This window comes from Oryza sativa, chromosome 3 (genome assembly GCF_034140825.1).
Source record: "Oryza sativa Japonica Group chromosome 3, ASM3414082v1".
Classification (NCBI taxonomy): domain Eukaryota; kingdom Viridiplantae; phylum Streptophyta; class Magnoliopsida; order Poales; family Poaceae; genus Oryza; species Oryza sativa.
The window spans coordinates 15744106-15771669 of NC_089037.1; the positions used below are offsets into that span (position 1 = coordinate 15744106).

General features: G+C 39.8%; 3 protein-coding genes and 1 long non-coding RNA gene across 8 annotated transcripts; 3 read left to right on the forward strand and 1 right to left on the reverse strand.

Moving 5' to 3' along the window:
- Positions 1-878: 878 nt before the first annotated feature.
- On the reverse strand, positions 879-12466 carry LOC4332997 (uncharacterized). Of its 5 annotated transcripts, none has more exons than XR_010739870.1 (6): positions 12077-12466; positions 4638-11027; positions 4147-4401; positions 3965-4054; positions 2296-2470; positions 879-1220 (listed from the first exon to the last, which is right to left on the reverse strand). It is a non-coding gene; the product is annotated as an uncharacterized lncRNA (long non-coding RNA). The 5 variants fall into 5 exon arrangements; XR_010739869.1 differs by lacking the exon at positions 879-1220 and having other exon boundaries at positions 2052-2470; positions 4638-4950; positions 6543-11027; XR_010739868.1 differs by lacking the exon at positions 879-1220 and having other exon boundaries at positions 2052-2470; positions 4638-6324; positions 6543-11027.
- Positions 3247-5623, forward strand: LOC107275811 (serine carboxypeptidase 1). Its single transcript, XM_015774046.3, has 8 exons — positions 3247-3607; positions 3978-4085; positions 4186-4460; positions 4548-4796; positions 4872-4990; positions 5076-5174; positions 5270-5378; positions 5483-5623. The coding sequence occupies exons 1-8, from the start codon at positions 3247-3249 to the stop codon at positions 5621-5623; spliced, it is 1461 nt and encodes a 486-aa protein (XP_015629532.1).
- Positions 8335-12471, forward strand: LOC4332998 (serine carboxypeptidase 1). The gene is made up of 8 exons (XM_015772527.3): positions 8335-8671; positions 9152-9259; positions 9348-9622; positions 9706-9960; positions 10055-10173; positions 10727-10822; positions 10907-11012; positions 11241-12471. Exons 1-8 carry the CDS (start codon positions 8335-8337, stop codon positions 11379-11381), a joined length of 1437 nt encoding a protein of 478 aa, XP_015628013.1. The 3' UTR covers positions 11382-12471.
- A 5603-nt stretch (positions 12472-18074) lies between these two features.
- On the forward strand, positions 18075-27554 carry LOC4332999 (uncharacterized). Its single transcript, XM_015775994.3, has 14 exons — positions 18075-18765; positions 18887-18979; positions 19806-19868; positions 20230-20316; positions 20399-20551; positions 20624-20781; positions 21660-21894; positions 21984-22094; positions 22471-23529; positions 23634-23894; positions 24213-24398; positions 24844-25995; positions 26088-26438; positions 26545-27554. The coding sequence occupies exons 1-14, from the start codon at positions 18352-18354 to the stop codon at positions 26938-26940; spliced, it is 4719 nt and encodes a 1572-aa protein (XP_015631480.1). The 5' UTR covers positions 18075-18351; the 3' UTR covers positions 26941-27554.
- The last annotated feature ends 10 nt before the right edge of the window (positions 27555-27564 follow it).

A 27564-nucleotide genomic window follows, 5' to 3' on the forward strand; every position in this document is an offset into this window, starting at 1 on the left:
AGTACACTTATCGTCTACCCGCCTGCAAGAATTAACTGCAAAATCAGAAGAAGAAGAAGAAGAAGAAGAAGAAGAAGAAGAAGAAGAAGAAGAAGAAGAAGAAGAAGAAGAAAGTTCATGCATGCTTTAATCTGCCAATATGACTATTAATTTATGGTGGTGGTTGTTCAGAACTTCAGATTCTGCATGCATGGAGCACTATATGCTTTGTAGAACTGAAGAAGTATAGGTTGGAGAACAGTTTACAGTCAGATACTATAGGGCTAAAATGGTGTTGCACCTGGTACCTTTTTAAAGAAAAGAGTCTCTAACTCTCTATATATACCTGATAAGTGTGCCATATATACTTGTAACATATTGATTAAATATGCAAATTATTGATAATAATTTATAAGTTCTAAAAGGTGTATTATACGATAGAATTTGAATCTAACCATTAATTTTTATGGGTATTGTAGACAAACTATCCGGGCTTTAACTAAGGTACTCACCCCAATCATGGGTATTTTTATGAGTAATTTTTACACTCATACTCATCAATGATTATCTGCTGATTAAAACTTTTTTAGATAATGGGCAATATATAATGCCCAGCCTCTGCATCCGGAAGCGGGTGCGCACGGCCAAGTCTGCTGATTAAAATGACATGAGAATTCACCCCAACCGCAATGCATTTCAATTCCACTAAGCATTTGTAAAAAAGCACAAGCTTCCGTTGATATCCAACTATACACTAACATTGCCACTATATATGCATCGCTAGTCCTTTCAAACAAAAAGATATGTATTTAATTAATTTGCTTCACTTAAGCAACTAACACTTGAAGGCTCTCAACCAATCCACCAGCAGGTTAAGCTCCAAAGATCTTGCAAACAAGTTGCTTTTATTTTCTCTCTTACGTTTGCGCGAGGAATCTTGCAACATGTTTAAATAATGACAAATGTTTTGACAGCCAATAGTTACACATGTTCTTTACCTGTGTTATCATTAATCGATCTAAAATTCTAAACTAGCTAGGTAGAAAGTACTGATGAGTGGTTCAAATGCTTTCAGCTTCTCCTTTGGCCAGCTTTATGCAAAGTGCAAAGGTAAGGATGAAACTGATTATACTGGATCAAACCAATAACTTGCAGCTCTTTTCATTCCTTTTCCTTGAATTTCCTCCTTTTCTAGATGAACTTTAATTTCCTCCTTTTTTTTCTAGATGGACTTTAATTTCCTGATACACATGTTAGTTGGAGTGAAGCTTTCGGTATAAGAAAAGATAAAAGAGTACCAGAGGACATTAAAATCAAACATCAGAATGCTAATGGAGGATTTCAATATTAAGGAAATGACTTATTTGACCATTCGTATATACCACTATACCAGCATGATTTATGCATGAATGTACCAACTTAGACCACTATTATGTCATAAAGAAAAACCGGTTGGTACCAAAGAAAACGTAAGGAGAACATACAAAATTGCAAAGCCCATCAGGCCATGAACAAATTGTACGTTTTCTTCTCAATTATACAAGGGAAGCACAAGAATTGGAAACAGCCGGCCTGCTTACAGCACAAAGGCTCAATCTAAGTGCTAACAAGCCGGCCCAAAGACAGGCCAGAAGAAAACCTGACATTCTGCCCCCATTTTGATTTTGAGCAAGACAGGCCTAAATCTGTTTAATGCCGGCAATAAAATTGTTTTGTTAATGGTACCAACCACCTTAGGTTTGCTTTCATTATGCTCATGGAAATACTATTGCCCCCAGACCTTATTGCAACAAAAAAAAAATCACATTTTCAACATTTAGCCATGTGTTCCTAGCACTCTTCACAAAGTTTGTAATGCCATAAGAAAAATCTCGATAGATAATTTACGAGACTGATGCCTAAATCAACCTTACTAAATTTTAGTGGTGTCAAATTTTAATGTTGCTAATATTTAGTAAGGTTGAGATGTGTGGGTTGTATTCGATCTGCTACCTTTGTCATGTTTTTGTGAGAGAGAGATTCGAGAATTGGCAATGTTTGAATCATTAACTTTGCAGGGTTAATTTTGACAATAAAGTGAACAGCCCGCTGCTAATCATGGCATTTGCAATATCATTGTTCAGTCCAAGCTCAAATGCCGGCCGTGGAGCACAGTTTGGCCTTACTGGAAGCATCAGACAAGAATGTTGCCAAAAAAAAAAATCAATTTACAAAGCATATACACCTCCCTTCCTATGTCCTATACTTGATTGAGGTCTTCTTCAAGATGTGTGGAGCCAGAACAGTGTTCAAGAAAAGGAGAAGAGAACAAGATACCTGATGTTGCTTGATTAATTTGAGATCTTTTACCAATTCAAAGATTCCAAGGCAATTTAGGCGTGGGTCAACTGATTTTGATACATTTAAAGTTTCAGCCTTTTGTTCCAACTGGCACTGGTCCTTCAACAGAAAATTGACGATGCACCAAATTTCAGATTGCTTTCTCAAAATCCTACAAGAGACAAAGATCATGAGATGACAAAGTTGCTTCGAGTATACAAGATATCTTCCAGTTTTGTTAAATAAAAACAAAATAGCATCCACAAATTCAGGCATAGATTTCATGTGGAGCCATCTTTGCATTGACTGAACCGTTTCACGTTAAGCACCAATATAGCAGCAGTTCAGAATTTTCAGGTGTGGGATTTTTTTTTCTTTTCAGAATTTGAAGGCATGAAACTTGGTTTGTATCTTTACAATACAAAATCATAATCTGCTTTAAGCACAATTCAAGCAGAACTCTCCTTTCTTTTCATAAAAGACAGATGCACCTTTAGTTACAGCCTACTATTAGAGCATTATATGGGCTTTTCGAGAGCAAGGATCCCAATTTGTTCCTAGATAAAAGAGCAGCATCTGAACATTTAAGGCATTGCATATTTCTTGCTGTACAATCCAATAAGTTTATTACTGCCAGATTACTGTACACACTCATGCTCCTTTTGGCATGCTTACTTTTATATTTTCATCACAATAGTCTTAAAAAAATATCCTACAGTCCAACAGAATTTGGCTAGGATTTAGTTCAGGATTAAACTAAAACCCCAACCAAACCCTGAACTAAATCCCAACAAAATCTTCCCTAACCAAACACAACATCTCCATGCATTCATATAGTAATCCTTTCAACTCTCTAGAAGCGCTGGATCATACGCATACCTATCCCAATCAGACAACACTTCCTGAGAAGTTCTTGTCACACTAGGTGTTCCTCCTCTATCCTTCCACATGAGCAAAGAAGCGTTCACACTCTGGCTGTTCTTCCTGTTGCTTGTACATGGCGCCTTCGCTGATCAGGCTGCTCGAGTCCTGGAGTTCTCCAGGTCCAGAATGGAGATGCGGGACGACCAATATACGACGGAGCACACGAGTCAACGTGCCAATCATCAGCTGTACATGAGCTCTCAAGATGGACTCAAGGAGGCAGACAAGGTCAGTGAGCTCCCTGGGCAGCCAGGCAGAGCTGGCTTTGATCAGTATGCAGGATATGTCACGGTTAATGCCACATCCGGGAAGGCCCTCTTTTACTACTTTGCAGAGGCTACTGACGATCCTTCCACTAAGCCTTTGGTCTTGTGGCTGAATGGAGGTACCCCTACATGACTGATTGATATGCATTTTAGTGTACCTTTCTGTGATTCTGTCAGATGAAATGGGTGGCTTTCTATTATCTGATTGTGTTATCCGTTGCTTTCTGCTGTCTGAATTTTGTATGGTGTTGCAGTATGCCTGAAAGGTGTTGTTTCCTAACCATCCATCAAAAGCATACTTTGCATCCATCCAATCATGCTTCCAAAGTTCAAAATTCTGTGAAGTTCACAGTTTACGAGCCTGTTGACTATTTCTCAAACTATTCTAATCATCTAATAGTATAGAATCTACTGTAGAAGATATATGCTCCTGAATAGGATTAACATGTGAATTCTATCGTATGACAAAGTTGTACCTTGAGATTTCAGGGCCTGGATGTTCTTCTCTGGGAGATGGAGCTATGCTTGAAATTGGACCATTCTTAGTCAATGGCGATAACAGGACACTGTCCATAAACAGATATGCATGGAACAATGGTAAGCAAACCACCACAAATGTATAGGATCAAATTATACTCACCACGAAAAATCATAATACCTTCGCACAGTTGCACTAATGATCGTTCTTGGATGGCAGTGGCAAACATGCTCTTCCTTGAGAGCCCAGCTGGTGTTGGCTTCTCATACTCCAACACAACATCAGACTACGACAACACTGGTGACACGAGCACGGCAGCAGATGCATACACTTTCCTCACCAACTGGCTCGAGAGGTTCCCAGAGTACAAGGGCCGCGACTTCTTCATAACAGGTGAAAGTTACGGCGGCCACTACATACCACAGCTTGCGAATGCTATATTGTCGAACAACAATATCACAAATGTCACCATCATCAATTTGAAAGGAGTTGCAGTAAGTTTCAGACAATGACAATTAGCAATCCTTATAATAATATCAGGCCATATATACTGAATTCTACCTTCGTCTTGTTGGGAACAGATTGGGAATGCATACTTGGATGATAGCACAAACACAAGAGCAACAATTGATTACTACTGGACACATGCTTTGATCTCCAAAGAAACTCACCTTGCAGTTCAGCGAAATTGCAGCTTCAATGGAACATACATGGCACAATGCCGAAATGCTTTAGCAGAAGCTGATACTGAAAAGGGAGTCATTGATCCATACAACATCTATGCACCCTTATGCTGGAACGCTTCCAATCCCCGACAGCTGCACGGCTCGGTAATTAAAATTGTTGTCACAGATTTTATCATCTTTCCCGAGCTGCTTTTCCCATCTCATCAGATGGTTTTGCAGGCAATCAATGTTGACCCCTGTAGCAGATACTACGTCGAATCATATCTGAATCGCCCCGAGGTTCAGAGAACACTTCATGCTAACACCACAGGATTAAAACAGCCATGGTCAGGTTGCAGGTGCAAGAATAGAACCAAAAGTCTTTTTGAGTATTTCATACTAAACTTTAGGGTTCTAACCAAGTTTCATATGCTTTCTGACCAGTAATATCATCACTCCTGAAAATTGGAAAGATGCACCTGTGTCTATGTTACCATCTATCCAAGGATTGATTTCAAGTGGAGTAAGTACATGGCTGTACAGGTGAGTCATCGAACATTTTCCTAAAACTTTACTTGAACTCAGTCTGTTTTGAATTTATCACCCTGCTAAGAAATGTTCATTTTTACCTTTTCCAGTGGTGATATCGATGCGGTGTGCCCAGTAACTTCAACATTGTACTCATTAGACATTCTAGAACTACCAATAAACTCATCTTGGCGACCATGGTACTCCGATGACAATGAGGTATAAAGTTTTGAATTAGGAATAGAAGCACTAAAGGATGAAGTCTAAACATTAATTTGCATGTAGGGTTCTGAAACTGGTTTTGTTTCTTGGGGAGATTGCAGGTTGCTGGCTATGTTGTTGGATACAAAGGTCTGGTATTCGCAACAGTCAGAGAATCTGGACATATGGTTCCTACCTACCAACCTCAAAGAGCACTCACCTTGTTCTCCTCGTTCCTGCAAGGGATATTACCCCCTGAATGACCATAACTTTGAAAGCTCTGTTTCTTTTTTAATTTTTGGTTTGTTTCTTACAGTGAAAGATAGAACAGTTTGTCTGGGAAAAATAACTGGAACACAGTAACTAGTTGTTCCCATAGGAGATTGCTTTTATCAGTAGAAATACAAGCATTCATATTACAAGAGTATCGAGTTATGGAGGTAGTTAAATCATTTTAGATGAGCACCCATGCCTTGTTACTAAAACCCAACATATAGCATCTGTGTTGAAGCGTACTTATTTCCACATATTGCAATTTTTTGTAATAATTTGCAGCTCTTTGGAGATATTTTGTGTTCATAATATCAAATAAGGTGTACATTTTGGCAGTTGCATGTGTAATTTCAATACATGTCAGTAGTTCAGTTAGATCAATATTAAGCTTCCTTTTAGAAAAGAAGGGAGAAACTTATAGCTTTCTTCTCAGTAAAAAATAAAAACGAAAGAAAGAAAGAAACTAAAACTAAAACATTATCTAGATTATCTCCATAACCACCATGCTGGATGTGAATTTGAACAGATTTCTACACGTAAAGTGTGAGAACTATGAAAGCCTCTCATGTCGTTGTATTTTTAAATGGACCACAAGATATTCTCAAAGTCTCTCCACACAGCATCTCAACTCTTTGCCCATCCATCCATCCATCAAACAATCCAACAGTATAAGAAGCCTTTGTGAAAGTTCCTAACCAATTTGCACACTATAGAAGTCAAACAAACAAACAAAAAAGGGTGATAGATGAAACGCCACATTTAGCATTAGCAACCCTCTTTGTATACACAAGTCATGTATTATGATAGTTTCATGAACGAACTAAAGCATGATCATGATAGTTTCTCTTTATTTTAATGCTAAACATATGAATTTGCAAGGAACCAGAGTACCAGCACAAAGAAATATACCTTGCTGCCTTTGTAATCCTTGTGGTATGCACATCTTCTTCCCTCTTGCTTTCTTCTCTTTTGCCAGTATGAGTTGTCTTGGAAGGTATTCAGCATATGTGCACTACTAAAAGTTGGATTCTCTTTAAAAGTGGATACCCCCTGTCCCAACAACTCTTATTTCAACTCTAACTAAAAAAATGGGCATCCAGTTAGTGCATAACCACCAACTGAAAGAAGACAAAAAACAAACAAAAAGAGATGAAATACATCAACACAATGGTTGCACAGCAGCACGATACCCCCTATAGAAGTTCAGCTTAACCCAATGACCTGTTCAAATTTCAAAGTCAACCTAGGAACCTTATGAATGTTTCGAATAAGATACAACCGAACGACGAACATTTTCTACAAAGAGAATAACTAGAAGGATCTTTTTTTCCTTCTATAATCGTAATATTTTCTCCAAGTTTCCTTTTTCTCAGGGCACAGGGTCTAGTCCAGGGCTATTGTACCAGTGAATTGTGAATGGTAGCAATAACTCTAGGTGAAAGTATTGTTCTATGCTCAAAGGTTAAGTTTAGCATCTACTTTTCCACAGAAAAGCTTAAGATAGAAAAGACAGCTTGCTTGGAAGCCACATCTCAAGAACAAAAATGGAATATGCATATAATCGGTTGGCGGATCTAACTGACAGCAGCCCAGCACAGACCTAAGCAATAGTTCAAAACTTCAAACGAAGATGCATGAGAAGGAAGAAACATGAAACGAAAATTCATTAGGTCCCGACACACATGTACTCGGAGTCAGTAGATGCCGTCAACCCTATCATATTTTGAGCAGTGGGTATCAAGTGGTTTTCTTGACTTCAGAGTGGAAGTCAATGATGAAAACATAGTGATATAATTCAATAGTGTTACAGTTTCCTTGTATACATACCATTTACAGTAGAAGTGAAGGTTAGGCTAAATTCCATACTTTTTTCTGGTCAATAAAGGTAGAGCCAGAAAAAAAAAGATAACAGAAAATTGAGCAACAAGGAAACTAAATAAGTAGAATATAATGTCTCTACGATATTATTAGTTGCACTAGCCATAAGCCCAGAACTGGATGGAGTACATGAGACACTAAAGATAGTTATGTACTTCCAGCTTTCTGGAAAAGTTGAAGAACCAATTGGCCTTCTCTTTAAATTGTGTTGCAGCTTACAAACCACAGTACTCTTACTGAAAGGTGATCAGGAAAAGCAACATTGCAATGCAGAAATGCAACCCCTTGGGGTAAAGAAGTATAGGTCACAGCAGAAAAGCACATCAAAGATAAAGGTCCCTGGGAATCTTGGCAGAATACAATTGAGTGTACAGGATGCCTACGAGGGTGTACAATACCTAAGAAATGATAAGGTCAAATGCCACCAGGATATTGACACTGCACTTAATCAACATCGTGATAAATGGAACACCTCCAGTCTGATTTACATAATTTTTTCTTTCCTTCTAATTCCCAGATTAAGACCAAATTGAGCTAGAGATAACTTTTATGGGAACCATGCTGGTTTTGTTATATCACAATCCACAAAAAGGTACTAACAATTTTAATCGACCAATGAAAACACCATTGACATTATAAATGTAGATGCCATGAGAAAGAGAGTATTGACAACTTTTTAAGTCCAACATGGAGGAGAAAAAGTCAAAGAATCAAATGTATTATGGTTTCCTTGGAGAACTCCCTCCACTATACTGTAGACAGAATGTGTCCCCTATAAATAAAGATTGACCAATGGCAAGCTAGCACAAGACACCAAGCACCCATGCACACGCTTCCTATCAAGATGAAAAGAGGCCTACTGATACTTTGGTCCTTGTTCTGCCTCAGTGTGGCAAACACAGCTGCAAGAAACAAGGCCAACAAACCTCTTGAGTTTGATCAGCTGAAAATACCAAGTAAATATGGTTCAGAAAAACAAGATGATCTGCGAGAGAAGGATAGAGTAAGAGCAATGCCAGGGCAGATGGAGGAAGCCGAGTTCAACCAATATGCAGGATATGTCACAGTGGATGCAAAGGCTGGAAGGGCTCTGTTCTACTATTTTGTTGAGGCTCCTCATGATCCTTTGAAGAAACCACTGGTCCTATGGCTGAATGGAGGTATGTTAAATTTTATCCATAAAACATAAAGTGCATTGTACTGCATGAGAACCAGTAAAGTGCACTGTACTGCATGTAAACCAGTAAAACTATGTAAATGGCACAAACAAAAAGGTGCAAACTTAAGATTGAGCATATTAGGTCTATTTTAAACATATTATTTCATCATTGGCTGCTTGGTGAGATCTAAATAATTCTTGGTTGCTTGGTAGTTTGAGGTATTCGTAGGTGTCAGTGTGGTGTTTTTGTTTTTTGTTGGCTTCTCCAGTGAAACGAGGTGAAGCTACTGGACTTGTTTTCCAAAAGAAAAATCTAACTCAAAGAAACATGAGCAGGTCAAGTTCATAATATATGTTGTTTAAAATGTTTGAAATGATGTAGCAAGAAGCTCCACACCTAATAAGTTTTAAGTCCAGGTTTCTCTTCTTTAAGAGAAAGAGACCTAGTTTGCTCAGAGTAGCATACCCATTGGATTTGCAGGCCCTGGTTGTTCGTCTTTTGGAGCTGGAGCCATGCTAGAACTTGGACCTTTCTCTGTCCGTAGTGACAACAAGACATTGTACAATAAACAGCATGCATGGAACACAGGTAGCTCACTTGCTCAAACCCTGCCCATTATATAGTTAATCAACACATATAACCAGATTGATCTGACACTACTCATTTGCAAGTGCAGTGGCCAATATGCTGTTCGTTGACGTCCCAGCCGGCGTTGGGTACTCATACTCCAACACTACATCAGATTATTACAACATTGGTGACAAAAAGACTACAGATGATGCATACATATTCCTCATCAATTGGATGAAGAAGTTTCCTGAGTATCAGGGCCATGATTTCTTTATAACTGGTGAGAGCTATGCGGGTCACTATATACCAGAGCTAGCTAATCTGATTGTATCTAACAATAGAGCCATCAATTCAACAAACATCAAGCTCAAAGGTGTTGCAGTAAGTGTTCAATAATAACTGTTTTGGAGCTTCTATTTTTTGGTAATATTCTAAACGTAGACAGTGCTGTGAAACTTGATCAGATAGGCAACGCAGATTTGCATGACAACGTGACCCTAAGAGCATCATTTGACTACTATTGGAGGCATGCTATGATTTCTGACAGAGTCTACAGAGCCATCCAGACTAGCTGTGGTTTCAATGAGACATACACTAACGACTGCCAGAATGCCATGAACTTAGCTAACAAGGAAAAGGGAAATGTTGATGACTACAACATCTATGCACCACAATGCCATGATGCTTCCAATCCCTCTCCTTCTGGTTCCAGTGACTCGGTACCCACACCCAAACAAGTCAATTGACATATGCTATTAATTATATTGTTATATACCCTACTTGGCATACTTATTTCATAGCTTACCATGTAAGGTGGCATTTGGTGATCCTTGCACAAACCACTATGTCTCTTCTTATCTAAATAATCCTGAGGTCCAGAGAGCACTCCATGCAAACACCACAGGGCTGAACTACCCATGGATGGATTGCAGGTATATGGATTCAAATATTTGAACAAGTTACCTATATTTGCCTCCATTTAAAGTGTAATTTTCTTCCATGCATGATCAGTATCAAGAGTCCCTCTCTTTCCTTATTAATTATTATCTGAATGTAAGCTATATTTAAGGTATCAACTATAATCTATTTTGTGTATAATTGATCCTGGGACCTATAACTTGCACACAATTTTTGATCATTAGCGGTTTGCTTAGATGCCAAAATGGTGCCTAGAACCTTTAGGACCCAAACAAAGTTTCAGGTAATGTGAACAACAGACCACAGAAAAACTTCTTATAACAAGGTTGGTTTTTTAATATATACAAAAGGTTAGAGGTATCAGTAAGTCAACATCGAGAGAAGGCATATAGAATGTGATTCTGTGGCCTAAGCATAGGTCTGCTTGTCCAGCAACCATCAATCTGAATTCTGAAACCATAAAGAGAAGATCTATTCTTGACTCCCAAGCTGCCTCTTACTAGATGTGTATCAAGTAAAAGTCAACATTTGAAGCTTCTAACAAATTTAAATATTCCCCTCAAGCAGTGGACTTATATTTGATAACTGGAAAGACTCACCAGAGACAATGCTGCCATCAATCAAGACACTAATTTCAAGTGGCACAAGGATATGGCTGTACAGGTATATATCTATGTTTCTAAGCTATTGACTTAAAACACATATTAGTTATTACCCCTTAATTTCAACTCTACCCTTGCATGCCAGTGGTGATATGGATGCAGTTTGTTCGGTCACGTCAACACAATATGCACTAGATATTCTTGGGCTACCTGTAGAAACATCCTGGCGTCCATGGCGCATCGACAATGAGGTACGGAACACATTCCTGATTAGAGGACCAAATTTTCACATTAGAATCCACGTCTGTGTTGAGAGCATGCTTTAATTTGTTTCTATGCAACCTAAATAGAATAGTTTCAAGGTAGTTGTGTAAAGGAAGAAGTATATGCATGCCAAAAAAAATAAAATAAATCAGAAATGCATCGTTTCTTGGAGCTACTAAAGAGGATAGTTTCTTGATCTGCTACTGAATTGGCAGGTTGCTGGCTATGTGGTTGGGTACAGAGGCCTGGTCTTTGCAACAGTCAGAGGAGCAGGGCACATGGTCCCTTACTACCAGCCTCGCAGGGCGCTAGCGCTGCTCTCCTCATTCCTTGAAGGAAAGCTTCCCCCAGAATGATCTAGCAAGCCAAACACCTTGCAATCGTCATGCTCAGCATCCTACCCCACAATCCAATGGAGTCATGGTATTTCATAAGGAAGGCCCTAATATATATGTAGTACACCCTCAGCAGCACTTCATGGATTAAGTAGTTCTGCTCAAAATCGAGCATTCATGTAGATAAAATAAATTCAGGTACTAGTACTAAATCCTGAGAATTTTCATACTTGGCCATCTCCTGAATGAGGCCTGATTAAACAAGAGCAAATTGGCCTGGTTGCTCCACAGCAGTTGGGTGACAAAAATTCACCCAACCAAACAGCTGCAGTCTTTGTTGTAAGCAGGGTGACAGATTTTTAGGACTATATCATCTTTCTTTAAAGCAATGTCATCTTCGTGGGAAAATGAACTAAGGAACATTTACGTGTGCATCTACAGCAGCTTTCAAAAATGGATGCCTTCACCTGTCAGGATTCCCATCAAAGCTGCTATCTAAAGATTGTCAAAGATCGCAAAAGAAATGCACAACTTCTTAGTAAAATGCTTTATTGCAACCTAAATTCACATACGTACGCTAGATCAATCCATTGCCCCCCAATTCCACCGAATTCCTCCTATAAAATGCCCTTTACAACCCAAAATTCACATATATCATGTACGATAAATCGATCCACTGCGCAATTCACTGATTCCCAATATGTAGGGGTGCTAACCTTCTGCTTAAATAAGAGGCTCGATCGATCTCCGCTCCCATCGGCCTCAGCCCTTCCTCTTGGTAGCCTCGCCGGCATCGGCGCCCTCCGCCGGCCCTCTCCCGTCGAAGCAGCGCGCTGCGGCTAGCTGCATTTGCGCCGCGCCACCGGGCCACGGCCGACATGGAGGTGGTGGAGAGGGCGGCAGCCGACGGCGTAGGCTTCGCCGGCTCGAGCGCCAGGGCGGGCGCGTGGTGGAGCGTGGGAAGGGCGGGGAGGAGAGAGAGGGGAAGGTGGGAGACGGCGGCGCGGAGATCGAGTAGGGATGAGCAGATCGAGAGGGCTCCGCCGTCGCCGGGAGGAGAGGAGCGTCAGTTCGCCGCGGCACCGCCGAGTAACTTCGGCCTGTTCAGATTATCTTATTCCAAAACATACCATTTAAATTTAGGACATTTAATTTTATACCACTTTTAATATGTGTGAATTAATTATTTGTCACTTACGGTGTATGACATAGGGATCCTCATATGTGTGTGTATATATATATGGATTCAGTGGTAAATCATTTATCACCATCCGTAAGAGTGGCAAATAATTAATTATTTCTTTAAAATTCTTTTAAAGTTGTCAAAAACATGTATACATTTAGTTTTTTAAAAAAATTAGTAAATATATAAGAAATCATACCAAAATTTTAATAGTATTGTCAACTTACCAAAATTTTAGCTACAATCTAAACGGTCCCTTCATTTTCACTCATTACACAAAGTGCCGATATGAAAAAAAAACAAAAGGCTACTATATAAAACATTCATTTTATCGAATCGCAATATAATTATTACGCTCTCTATTTACTTGTAATATATATATTCTCTGTTTTTACAAACTTTGATACAATGATTACATTTATTGTAAGATAAATGGGAGATGAAGTATAAATGAAAGGAAAAGAAAAATGAGGTTAAGAAAGAAGGAAAAAAACCAAGACTTCCATAGCATTCTTGAATTCCTTCACCCCAATTCCCAAACACCCTAATAAAGGGACATTGTTTTGAATTACTTTGGTTTTAAAAATCCTTCATACTAAGGGCATATTATCTATTCAACCCTTTGACAAATCGTCATCGGTATATTTGATTTGTGTAAATAGATACTAACAACTTGTAAATTGCTACAGTAGCTACTTTGTATGAACTCGCGCTAGAACGACCCATGCAAACAAAATTGATCTAATGTGATGGCCATAAATTGCAATAAATTTTAGACTAACAATATGTGCAATTATTACTTGCATGATATTTTTTAAGACATACTCCCTCCATCCAAAAAAACCCAAAGAGTTTGAATTTTGTATTAAAAAAAGTCAAACTTCTATCATACTACCTATCCTTGGCATACTATTCACCTTCAATATTCTTTACCTACCGTTACTATTTTTTAAAAATAATGAGAGATATTTTCGTCATTTATATTCTTACTAGTTTCACTCATGGATGCTAGTAATGGCTTTTTATTTAAACAGAGGGATTAGACTCACAAAGAAAAGCAAGACAACTAGATGCCTAACCATAACTTTTAAAAAACAAACTTCCGATAAAAATGAAGTTTTTAGCATAAACATTAAAATAAAACTTTCTTCAGTTACTTAATAAGCGCGTGATAGAAATTATTTTGGTCCTTTACATTAATAAGTGAACATCATATGAATTACGAGGATCAAAATTTCTACATGAAATTAATTGTTTAGGTTCTGAACATGAAAAATGGACTTTGGCACGACTAATTTCTCTTGTTCTTTGATTCCAAATGAAATCTACAGAACATGGCCATACGTGTAAGATGAGATGCTACCACCATGTGCACATTAAGGCTGTGTTCTTTTGGAGGGGTTGAGAACCCCTCCCCTCTGCACGCAAAACGGAGCGATAGATTAATGCATGATTAATTAAGTATTAGCTAAAATTAACTTATAAAATAGATTAATATGATTTTTTAAAACAACTTTCATATAGAAACCTTTCGCATAACACGCATCGTTTAATAGTTTGAAAAGCGTGTGCGCGAAAAACGATGGAGAGAGGTTGGGAACCAGGGGTGCCGAACATAGCGTAAATCAATTTTGCTTTTGTGGATCGTTTTGTGGATCGTTTTGCCCTGAGTTTACATAACTTATTGTATCTGAATAAGCAATTTGTAAGTTGTCTATTTACACCTATCACATAAATTCATCTACTGTGAGCACAATATACTTTTTTTCCCTATTTGCAAAGAATTTCTTGTCTTTTCCGTCAAAGAATTGGTCTTTTCTTTCTCACAATTACGACACCAATATCGGTACACGAAGATCTTGTAGCCGCATCAAGCAACGAGCATGGTTTAAGTAACATAGAGCATTGAGGCATCTTCATCGCTGCCAAGCGAGTGTGATAGTTCATGAGGTGCAACACTGCTCTTCTCAAGCCGGCGGTGCTACGTATATCTAGGGGGTGCCCAGGAAGCTAGTTAAAAATTCTTTTTAGCTATAGTTTATCAATTTTCAATATATATATATATATATATATATATACCCGTCAGTCCATACTTGGGCACCCGTATCAAGCTAAATTTGATTCAAAATAGAGTAAAAGCTAGCGAGCGGAACCCTCTTTATTTTGTTCTAGCCCCACCCCTGCCTCAAGCCATTATGGCAAGTAACAGATAGGGTAATTAGCATGAAGAAACCGAGACAACTTACTATGTTGATACTTACACATGGAACATTGGCTTATTTTGGGGAACTGAAGATTTCAAGAAGCAACTAGCGAGTAGCTTGCATGTGAAAATACAAGAGGTCTAACTTTCTTAGCTTTCGGCTTTTAGATTCTATCGATCCTCATAATCCTTTTGATTATTTGGACTATTTGGCAAGCTAAAAATTCTAGAAGAAGTTACAGGGAAGATGAAAATTTTAGAAGAAGTTGCAAGCGCAAGGAGCTTCCTAAAATAGAGCTATCATCTGGATTGGTTTTTTTATCTAGTTGTCTCGTGCAAAATGTCTTGATTAGTTATTTGGATTGTTGGATACATGGATGGTTTGATCAAATAGATTAGCCTTCGTGCATTTACATACAAGCTGTTTCTGCTAAATCCCGTTCATTGTTTCCAGTAAGAACAAATGGGAACATTGGTCTTGTTGAAATTGCTATTGTATTGTTCGTGACGTTGTGTAAGCAATGAGAAATCAACAAAGAATGCACGAGATATCGATAGATATCTCAATATTATATGGGTGCTTAATTGAACGGAATCGCGGATCATAACTACCGGATTCAACTGGTTTTCCATTAATAAATCGCTTATTTTCTAGTTTTTTTTGGGTGGGGAGATGATGGTATGCGGGTTTCATGTGTGTAGAGAAGAGCGGAAGGAAGAATATACTTTTAAAATCATAGAGAAATATGAGAAAATGATAGCATTGTAAAATTACAGTATTGAAAAAGGATACCATTATTATTCATGGAACCTGATGTGTGTCATTGAAATTTTAGAAAATTTGATCATTGCATTACCGTCAGGTTTTCTGATATTCTCATCCAATCCCATTCCATCCAGATTTCAGGCTAGGACAAATTGACCGCAACCTTGGTGCAGGCGACATAGCTCGTAAGCTAGAGTCATAGCTTTAGACATTGGAGTGGAACACGAGCAATGGCGTTTTTTCAGCATGACCACTGATCCACCTTGTGGTTCAAGATTTATATCACATGATGCATCGCCAGCTACTTGTCGCAGCTCAGGTTCGTGCAGCTCAGCCCAACGAGCAGCAACCGAACATCTCATCGAAGTCGAACTCACCGGTGAGGAGCATATCGGTGACCTTGATGAGCTGATCCTTGCCGTGCAAGTGACACAACCAGTCCACTAGGTTGACATTCTCACCCTAACTTCGTCCTTGTTGATCGGGCGACGGTCGCATCACAACATGATGTCGTAGTTGAACACGTTGGCCTGCTCGATGGCTTTGCCAGATTGGAGGTACTCTAACACAAGGTACCCCTTGTGGTGTCAACGGTGAGCATGTAGACATGGCTCTTGTTGTGGTTCATGAATTAGGCGAGGTTGAAGTCGTCGAGCTTACCAACGGCGATGGAGGAGTGGTTAGAGATGGATGAGTTATAAGAGCATCACCAACAGTATCATTAAATTTCATCCCCAAAATATTGTTTATGGGAATCCTAAATAGAAATTGAGATGTCAAAATAATAATATCTCCAAGAGATTAGCTAAATTTGACTTCCTAAAAATAAAAGGTGGGTCCCATACAAAACTACCAACCGAAATCCATTTCATTCTCGCCCCTCGTGAGATCGCGGCGTTATGCTCGCTTCCACGCCCTGCGATCGCAGTATCACACTCACCACTCAGCGATGTTGCTCCTCTCCGATCGACAGGTCTTGCAGCTCCAAACATGGGATTTAGCAAACAACATCAGCTCCAGTCAGTAGTAAAAAAATGTTTATGAGAATCCTAAACAGAAATTGAGATGTGAAAATAATAATCTCTCCAAGAGATTAGGTAAATTTGACTTCCTAAAAATAAAAGGTGGGGCCCATACAAAACTACCAACCGAAATCCGTTTCATTCTCGCCTCTCGCAAGATCGCGGCGTCACACTCGCTTGCACGACCTGCGATCGCAGTATCACGCTCACCACTCGGCGTTGTCGCTCCTCTCCGATCGACAGGTCTTGCAGCTCCAGACATGTGATTTAGCAACAATAATCAACTCTAGTTAGTAGCAATCAACACCAACCAGCAAGCAGCAATACATTAGTAGCTCCAGAAATTTGTTAGCAACTCTACAGTCAGCAGCATAAGCACCAACAGCAGATCCGGTACAACATATGGGCACCTATCAATACTTGAGCAACAATACAATGTCAAAAAATAAAACATACAATTTGCATGTCAAGCACTATCTATTTATTCCTAGCATTCTTGTTAGACAAAAATGGTGCGATTTTAGCAGCAACTTTAGCAGCAGCAAGGCCATTTAACAATTTTAGCATCAGTAGCAACACATCTAGCACATAGCAGAGGACATCAGTTTTCAGTCTGCATCAGTTTTTAGCAAGCATCAGTTTTTAGTTTGCAAATGCATTAGCAAGCATAAGAGAATCGTCACGCCGCGCGTGTGCACCGTGACAGCGTGCTCCGCCGTTGACGTTGGCATTTTTTTACTCAGAACAGAACTAGAAACAGTAGCAACAGCAGGATGAAGTACTATTTTCCCTCAACACATAGCAACAGCAAAAACAACAACATATTGGTCATGCGTTGTTGCATCGACGCAGACCGACGGGAGTGGATGTGTGAATCAGGCGCCGGTCAAATGTGTGAATGGGAGAGCCACAAAAGACTCTGCCGATTATGGGAGAGATGCGTCCGGTGGCAGGGTAGCTAGAGGCGATGATGACGGACAACCTCGCGACGAAGTTGCAGGCTGGAAAATTTCAACGAGGGCGCGGGAACTGCCACAAGCGCTCGCGAGAGGTGGATTGGGAGTGAGAGCGCTTCTTTATTCGTGGAGAACGAGAAACCTGGAGATGGGAATCTGATTTTGGGTTTTCTGCTTAGGGTCACTGTTGGATTGATTTTTTTCAACAAAACCTCAAAAATTATTGGATATGGATTTGTTTTGGGTGCTCTTCGCATGCTCTAAGAGAGGAGAGAGAGAAATGAGCTAACATGAAAAGAGATGACACTTTTGTCATTTTCTCACATAAGACGTTGGTGTTAAAAAAATCTTGATGATAATAACATCATGGTTTGAATTTTAGAGTAATTCAATAGCCAAATATCAGGTTTCATGAATATTTTTCATAGGACCGATCCAATTTACCTAAAATAATCATCTAACAATGCACATTTACGAAAATCTCTCTCTTTCCATCCTGCGTCGCCTCCTATCTTCTATTGAGAGAAGTAGTAGCAGAAACCGCCTATCCGACGCCAAAAACACGAGCACAGATCCAACGGGCCAAGGTTTTTTTGCGCTTGCGAAAGCTAAAAACGAAGCGGAAGGCCTCCACTCTGCTCCTCTCCCTCCGCACCCCCAAACAAACAAAAAAGAAAAAAAAAATGAAGGGTTCCGGCTAAACCCTCCCTTTCAAATCTCCCCCACGACTCCCATCTCCACCCCCCCTCGCCGCCGCCGCCATCGCCGCCGCCGCGGCTTCCTCCACCACCACTCCAACTCCCACTCCCCGCGGCCCCCAAACCAAAACCCTAAAACCCCCCCGGGGGGGCGGCGCCAGCCATGCCGAAGGTCTACGGCACCGGCGTCTTCGAGTTCCGCCACCCGCGCGCCGCCGAGTACCCGCTCCCGGCCGACGTCCCGGCCTCCGCCGCGTCGGCGCCCGACAAGGCCATCCCCACCGCCGCGGCCTCCACCATCACGCTCCTCGACATCCAGCGCGACCGCCTCACCCGCGTCGCCGCCGAGCACTGGGGCGCGCCCACCGCGGGGGCCGCCTTCGACGCCGCCCTCGTCAGGGAGATCTACGCGACCGAGCTCCGGGTCGAGGGCCGCGGCCGCAAGACCGTCCCGCTCCACCGCGTCATGATCCTCGAGGTCAGCCAGTACCTCGAGAACTACCTCTGGCCAAACTTCGACCCGGCCGGCGCCTCCTTCGAGCACGTCATGTCCATGATCCTCATGGTCAACGAGAAGGTGCTGACCCGCCCCCCTCTTCGACCCCCCTACTCGAATTGGAGCAATCGCTGTTGGCTGTTCCCTTGCTCGGGCGATTTCTAGGGTTTCTGATGTAGTTTGGGTTTTTTTTTGTGTGCAGTTCCGGGAGAATGTGGCGGCGTGGACCTGCTTCCATGACCGGAAGGATGCTTTCAAGGGATTTTTATGGCGGGTTCTCAAGCTAAAGGAAGAGGTTTGTTTTGATGTCACCATAATTAACTCTTTGCTTTTCCAATGCTTAACTTGCAATTCTAAAGCTGTATAGAATATAGATGGCTCTCTGTAGGATGGAGAAGCCTAATTGGGGACACTATGGAATTTAGTGTTGGTTAATTGTGCATCTACTTTGAATTATTATTATTATTATTATTATTACTTGGTGGGGGTTGTTCAGTATGGTCAGGCACTATTTGTTTAGTACGAGCTCAATGCTTGCTAGCAGTCAGCATCATTCAGAGCTCACTATGCTTGCGACTAGTTTGCTGCAGTTCCTGGAACTGGAAATATATTTTCACTATATTTTTCTCAACTAAACAAAATTTAAGCGGTAATGGCATGTAGTTGCTACTCAACACAGTTAATGGTGGTTTTTGTGTTTATTATGTGCATAAGCATGAGAAGTTTTTCATGTTGAAATTGATTCTGTTGGGCTGATGGTGATCCCTTATATTGTCATTTGGACCACCAGTTAAGTAGTTGCATGGAGCAGTTCTTTCTCAGATGCCCCTGTATGGTTTATTGAAAAGATTGGAATACTCTAGGTGACTCAGATGGACTTTGTGCGTACTTTTGGAGTTTTGAATTGAGGGAAATCAGGCTTAATGGGTTTTTGCCATTGTGTTTTGCTTGCTTTGTTAGTTTACATTTTTGAGCCATTCAGTTTTGCAGATCCATTCTGGAACTTCTTTGTTCTTTCAGTTGTTGCCTTTGGGGTGATCTCATTATGACTTACAGAAGATATCACTCAGATGTCTTGTCATGTTTTTCATAATACGTCTCATTCTTATTTCTTATTGCAGGATAGGGAGCTTAATATGGCCGAGAAAACAAACTACCTGTTGTTCATGATAAATGCGTTTCAGGTACTAACTTTTATGCTTGCAATAGGATATTTGAATCACATGCTGATGCTCACCTTTTTCTTCCTAGATGTGTTTTTTGCCTTACTATTTTTGTTGAACCATCAACCACCAGAGAATACTTCCTTCGTGAAATTGAGCCTTCTAATCTGGATCCTTATGATGTTTCGCTTGAATGTCCATACAAGTTTATGATCAAATCGATCTATTTTCTCATCAGTTTCCTTTTTTGTTCTTCTGGATTAGGTGTAATTGACCACATTAATTTTTAAAAACTAGTATGCAAAGGTCTACGGTGATTGTCACTCCATATGTGGTAAAAATTTAATCCTTTCAGTGCTCTTACAAATCATCTTTGCTGCAGAGTTTGGAGGATGAACTAGTTCGAGAAACCATACTTCAGTTAGTAAGCCTAAAGTTGTGGCATACTCTTTCTTTTGGACGGCTTCAGGTAACTGTGCTGTTCTTTTCTTCTCACACTAGTTTATCCTGTGTTTCTCTTTGGTACTTATATAGTTTTCAAATATCTACAGATGGAGCTTTGCCTTAACCCTGAATTGATTAAGAAGTGGACCAAAATCAAAAGAAAAGAAGCTAAAGAAGCAAAAAAGGCAGGTCAAACCTGTGATGCTTCAGAAATGCTCGAGAATAGATTCCTTAGGAACTTAATAGAAGAATTCCTGGAGGTGTGCCTTTGAAACTCTTCTCATAACTATGTTGTGTGAATCGTGCTTAACTCCTGCAAAATTTCTCTATAGATTCTTGATTCGAAGGTAATATTGTCCAGTCAAGATGGTGGGGATGAATCTGTGTTGAATGTATCACTCAGTGGGCAGGTTGATGATTATTGTGTCTTGTACTGTGAGAGATTCATGGAGTTTTTGATTGATATGTTGAGCCAGCTTCCTACTAGACGGTATGAATACAATTTTGTTAATTGTCTACTACTAGTAGCAGCGTATTTCATTAATATGAGTATAGTTCTCTAGGTGATTCAACTTTATCGTTTCTCCTCTTAGATCTAAGAATGAGAACATGACATCCAGATGCCTGTCGCGACAGCCATCTAGGATTTCTAGTGGAAATTAATGAATATACTCATATTTCATTAATAGGAATATATTTTGCAATTCTTTCACTTGGTCTTATTGGGGCAAATTGAAGCTCCATTCGGGGATACAACATACAAGCCTAAATTGGGTCATTTCTTAAGTTCATTGACCTAAGTGAGAACTCTATTCAGGTTTAATGATAGCATACAATTTACTTTCAGAATATCAGTTGGTCAGTCACTCATGATGTGCATAGTTTGAAGTTCGTGTGCAACTGTGCATCAAATGGTTTTTATAAAAAAAAACACGTATTGCCTAGTTCTTCCCCCTGAGCACTTTGACCACCTGTGTATTTCATTCAACTTTACCCATAAACACGCTTATAGCTCAGTGATGAAGTCCCCAATCTGGGTTTTACTCATAAAAAATCTGGCCGTCTTAACCCACTGGTCGAGCTCTTTTTCCATATTTTCACTTGCTATTGTATGAACTTTCTTAACCACATCTTGTGACAACCAGATGTCTATTCATTGATTTGATGTGAATACTTTATGCATGAATTTTTTACTAGCATTTCTTTATGCAATATCAGTTCATTTACTAGGGATGGATATATCTTTGTTAGGTTAAAATTTAAACCTTCTGCTCTAGCGGTGATATTATGTTATTACCAAGAGCTAGCTTCTCATCATAAAATGCATATTATGTTTGCTCTCAACTTATGCTGATTAACAATGTGCAGATTTTTAAGGCCCCTTGTTGCCGATGTAGCTGTTGTTGCTAAGTGTCACTTAAGTGCACTGTATACCCATGAAAAGGGGCGTCTTTTTGCGCAGTTGGTTGATTTGCTGCAGTTTTATGAAGGCTTTGAGATTAATGATCATTCTGGAACACAGCTCAGTGATGATGATGTCTTGCAAGCTCATTATTCCCGTTTCCAAGCCTTTCAGCTGCTGGCCTTCAAACAAGTGCCTAAGGTGTGCACCTTATATTCTGTTGTGCCGTTCTTTATTATTTCCAATATAATAAAAATATTAATTCATTGTTCTTTTACTAACCGTTGCAGTTGAGAGATTTTTCCTTGTGTAATATTGGTTCAATCCATAAGCGTGCGGACTTAGCAAAGAAGCTGCTTGTCTTGACAGATGTAGAACTGCAAGATCTGGTTTGTAATAAGGTGAGCAATTCGCATGATTACATGAACTCCCTTTGCTATTTGTTTTCAGTTTTTTTATCAGCTGTTATTGTTATTTGTAAGTAGTATTCCCTTGACATACACCAAGCTGAATATACCTTCTTCTCTAATAAATCTTTCAATTTTTTTTTGTAAGAATGCTGCTCAACTTGAAAGCTAAGAGCAGGAAATAAAATTCTTCCATACCTGCAGGACTGTTGTTAGGATAAAAGGAAATTATCATATAGATGTTCCTCACAAGTTAGTTATTAATTTTTGTCAGATGAGTCTTTCATCACTGAGTTCACTCTTAAGATATTTTGCACGTGAAACTGAAATAAATGCGTTTCATGTGCTTAACTTCTTCCTATATATACAGCTCAAGTTAATTTCAGAGGAGGACCCATGCAGTGGAAGACGTGATTTTCTTATTGAGGTCCTGGTTGCCTTTTTTGAGAAGCGTCAGTCACAGAAAGATGCAGTAAATGCACTTCCTCTTTATCCAAATGAACAGATCATGTGGGATGAAAGCCTTGTTCCTAGCATTAATTATTCTGGAGAGGGCTGCCTTGCTCTCCCAAAACTCAATCTCCAGTTTTTAACACTTCATGATTATTTATTGAGGAATTTCAATCTTTTCCGCCTTGAATCAACATATGAAATTCGTGAAGACATCCAGGAAGCTGTTCCTCATCTGCATGCCTATATTAACAATGAGGGAGACACTGCCTTTCGTGGTTGGTCCAGGATGGCTGTTCCAATCAAGGAATTTAGGATTACTGAAGTGAAGCAGCCAAACATTGGAGAAGTTAAGCCATCTGCTGTAACTGCTGATGTCACTTTCAGCATCTCAAGCTACAAGCCACAGATCAAATCTGAATGGGATGCTTTGAAGGAACATGATGTTTTATTTTTGTTGTCGATCCGTCCATCTTTTGAACCCCTTAGCCCTGAGGAGGCTGCAAAATCAACTGTGCCAGAAAGGCTTGGATTACAATGTGTACGTGGATGTGAGGTTATTGAAATTCGTGATGAGGAAGGATCTCTTATGAATGATTTTACAGGGAGGATAAAGAGAGAGGAATGGAAACCTCCCAAGGGTGAGATTCGTACTGTTAAAATTGCTTTGGATACAGCTCAGTATCATATTGATGTTACTGAGGTAGCAGAGAAGGGTGCAGAGAATGTGTATGGGACATTTAACATTCTAATGAGAAGGAAACCCAAGGAGAATAATTTCAAAGCGATATTGGAATCTATACGTGATCTAATGAATGAAACATGTGTAGTTCCTGAATGGTTGCATAACATATTCTTGGGTTATGGGAACCCTTCTGCCGCACAGTGGATAAATATGCCTGATCTTCTGGAAAATATAGATTTTAAGGACACTTTTCTTGATGCGGACCATGTTGTACAAAGCTTTCCAGATTACCAGGTAAATATCTTTTAAAACTTGATTGTACTGTTTTTTTTTTTCAAAGTGGAAGTACTTTTTTAATTTTAACCCTAAAGATTCTAACACTTTTAGCTCATTTGTAGGTCACATTTATCAATTCAGATGGAACAGAAAACCTGAATCCGAGCCCTCCTTTTAAGATTAAGTTGTCCAAGAAAATGAGGGAAAGTAGTCATGCTCTACCTGGCAATGTAAACTCTGTTTTGTCGGCTAAGAACAATATGGTTGATGATGATGGGCCCCAGAAAGAAAAAATAATGGTTGAGACTTATATTCCTGCTGATCCAGGGCCGTATCCTCAAGATAAACCTAAACAGAACTCAGTGAGGTTTACACCTACTCAGGTACTTTCAGGCTACCAGCTAACCATCACTCAATTGGTGCATATCTTTTCAACAAAACCTGCCAGAAAACTTTAAAGTATTTCCTATGAGCCTATTATTGTAACATAGAGAAAATATGTCTTTGTTTGAATATTACACAGATGAATAGATTTTCTAGACTATGATAATGCTTATGTGTCAATTCATTTGTGTTAGGTGCTGAGATTTTTGTACTTGCTTTATTATTTTACTTGCTTATTTGAATTTGCTTGAGATACACAACCATATGACTTGTCCTTTAACTTTAGCTCTGTTGGTAACAATCTCTTTTACTTGTAGATTGGTGCTATAATATCTGGTATTCAACCTGGGTTGACAATGGTTGTTGGTCCTCCTGGTACGGGAAAAACAGATACAGCTGTGCAGATATTGAATGTTTTATATCACAACTGTCCTTCCCAAAGAACTCTAATTATAACTCATTCCAATCAAGCTTTGAATGATTTGTTTGAGAAGATAATGCAGGTACTGTAACTGCACCAATTACTCCTGTTTTACTCCTTATTAATCTATTCTTTATGAGAGAGAAATATTGCATATTTGATCCCATGCTATGCCAGCTATCCTAATGTCACTTATTCATGAAAACCACCTGAACATTTTTGCTCCTGTTCCTTTCAGTCGCAACATACCAATTTTACTGCTTATCATTTCTAGTGTTCTTTAAGTTGAATGAAAATGGGTATCTATTGGGTTTTGAGGACTTCCAGCAGAAATGATTCTTAAATGATTCTTTATGCCATATTTTCATGCAAAGTTGTGCTACATATGTCCCAATGGAGTTACATATTTTCATGCAATGCCATGCACATCTCATATTGAAATATATCCTAATCACCTAGATGCTCTCTACATAGTTGGCTTGCTACATGTTCTTTTTAAACTTGCTGATTTTACTTGTTTCTTCCAGAGAGATGTGCCTGCTAGGTACCTTCTTCGTCTTGGTCAGGGTGAACAAGAGTTGGCAACTGATCTCGATTTTAGCCGTCAAGGTCGTGTCAATGCTATGCTGGTTCGGCGATTAGAGCTGCTAGGTGAAGTTGCAAAATTGGCAAGTTCCCTTCATCTTCCTGAAGATGTGAGCTACACATGTGAAACGGCTGCATACTTTTGGTTATTACATGTTTATGCTCGCTGGGAACAATTTTTAGCTGCCTGTGCGCAAAACCAAGACAAGCCCTCATTTGTTAAAGACCGCTTCCCTTTCTCAGAGTTCTTCTCAGATACTCCACAACCTACCTTCACTGGTGAGTCCTTTGAGAAAGATATGCATGCAGCCAAAGGTTGTTTCAAACATCTTTTGACAATATTTCAAGAGCTGGAAGAATGTAGGGCTTTTGAGCTACTTAAGTCAACAGCAGAGAGGGCAAATTATCTAATGACCAAACAAGCCAAGATTGTTGCCATGACTTGTACTCATGCGGCATTGAAGAGGAGAGACTTTCTTCAGTTAGGGTTCAAATACGATAATTTGCTGATGGAAGAAAGTGCACAGATATTAGAGATAGAGACTTTCATACCGATGCTGCTGCAACGGCAGGAAGATGGCTATGCTCGTCTGAAACGTTGCATTTTAATTGGTGATCACCATCAGTTACCCCCTGTCGTGAAGAACATGGCTTTTCAGAAGTACAGCCACATGGACCAAAGTCTCTTTACAAGATTTGTTCGTCTTGGTGTCCCTTACATTGAGCTCAATGCTCAGGGGCGTGCCAGACCTAGCATCGCCGAACTATATAACTGGAGATACAGAGAACTTGGAGATCTACCTTACGTCCGTGAGGAGGCTATCTTCCACAAAGCTAATTCTGGCTTCTCTTATGACTATCAGTTGGTTGATGTTCCTGATTTCCGTGGCAGAGGTGAGTCTGCCCCTTCTCCTTGGTTCTACCAGAATGAAGGGGAGGCTGAGTTTATAGTTAGTGTCTACATCTACATGCGCCTGATTGGATACCCTGCCAATAAGATTTCGATATTGACCACTTACAATGGTCAGAAGCTTCTTATTCGCGATGTTATTAACAGAAGATGCAAGCCATGGAATATCGAACCACCTAGCAAGGTATTTATTGCTTGAGCTATGTTTTTTAAGCTAGTATTTTATCATTCTTTCTGCTTTGTGCTGACATGTACCCTTTTCTATGCATCATGTAGGTTACCACAGTGGACAAGTTCCAGGGTCAACAAAATGATTTCATTTTATTATCTCTTGTCCGCACCCGTTTTGTGGGGCATCTTCGTGATGTCAGAAGACTTATTGTGGCAATGTCCCGTGCTCGTCTGGGCCTGTATGTGTTCTGCCGTCGTTCACTTTTTGAACAGTGCTACGAATTGCAGCCAACATTCCAGCTTCTCCTCCAGAGGCCTGATAAGCTTGGCTTGAATCTTGAAGAGTGCACACCATTTACAGAGCGACCTTTAGAGGAAACTGGAAATATTCATTATGTTGCTGGTATTGAAGATATTGGTCATCTAGTGAATTTCAGATTAGAACATCTTCGTCAGGTACATACAGCACTGTTCCAGTACCAAGTCTCTTGCAAAACTTAATTATGTTAATTATGTTTGATGTCTTTGAATCTGACAACCCCAACCACTTCATTTGCAACAGATGCAATACATGCAATATTATGCACCTCATGCAAATGTACCACCTTCAGCAGTACCAGAAAACAATGCTGATGCAACTGAAAATGGCAATGCTGGCAATGGTATGCATAAGGCAAACGATGTCATGGCTGAAGAAAATGGTGATGCAGTGATGAGAAATAAGATGGAGGAAGACACTATTGATACAATGCAGGAAGAAAACAAGATGGATGGTAAAAATCCTGAGGCAAACGACATGGCTATGGAGGAGAAGACCGTCGACGGAGATGATGATCCAAAGAATAAGATGGAGGAAGGAAATACTGAGGCAAAGAATAAGATGGAGGAAGGAAATACTGAGGCAAAGGACAAGATGGAGGAAGAAAATGATGTGGCAAAGAACAATATGGAAGAGTGAGCTAACATGGCTGTTATCTGATTGGACTAGAGGCTAACAAAGGCTTCATGTTCGCTAGCTTGATCCACCACAATTCTTGATCTGGAATACCAAATATTGAAGCACGCAACATCACATGGAGGGGTTCATAACATGGCTCCTGGGATGGTGTGCGTGGAATGGAGCATGATATGCGAAGGTTAAAGATATTTTTGGAGCTTCTTGGCCAAACTATGCTCCTTTTATTTCCGGCCAATTGTGTGGTATACCGTATACACATGTACTGTTATATGGTTTCACACATTTGGCCGAAACACACGACGGCTATTCAGGGGGCATTAGCATGTACAAAAGAGATGAGTTTCTTGTTGTGGTTTCTTCCCTTAACTGTTTAACATAGCTATGCGAGTGCAAGAGGGCAGATGAAACATTGATGTTGTGATATTTTTGTATACTCGATTGTTTTGTAATATGGTTACGAGGAGCGTTAGAGTTTTTTTTTTTTTAACACTGCAGCATGAGGAGGTAGACTACTGTAACTGCTGTCTGATAACACTGCAGAAACTGGTGGTAGCTGTAAGAATGGTGTTCCAAGTTTGAACTAAATCAGGTTCCAAAAATGTTTGAGCTCCGAACCAAGCATGC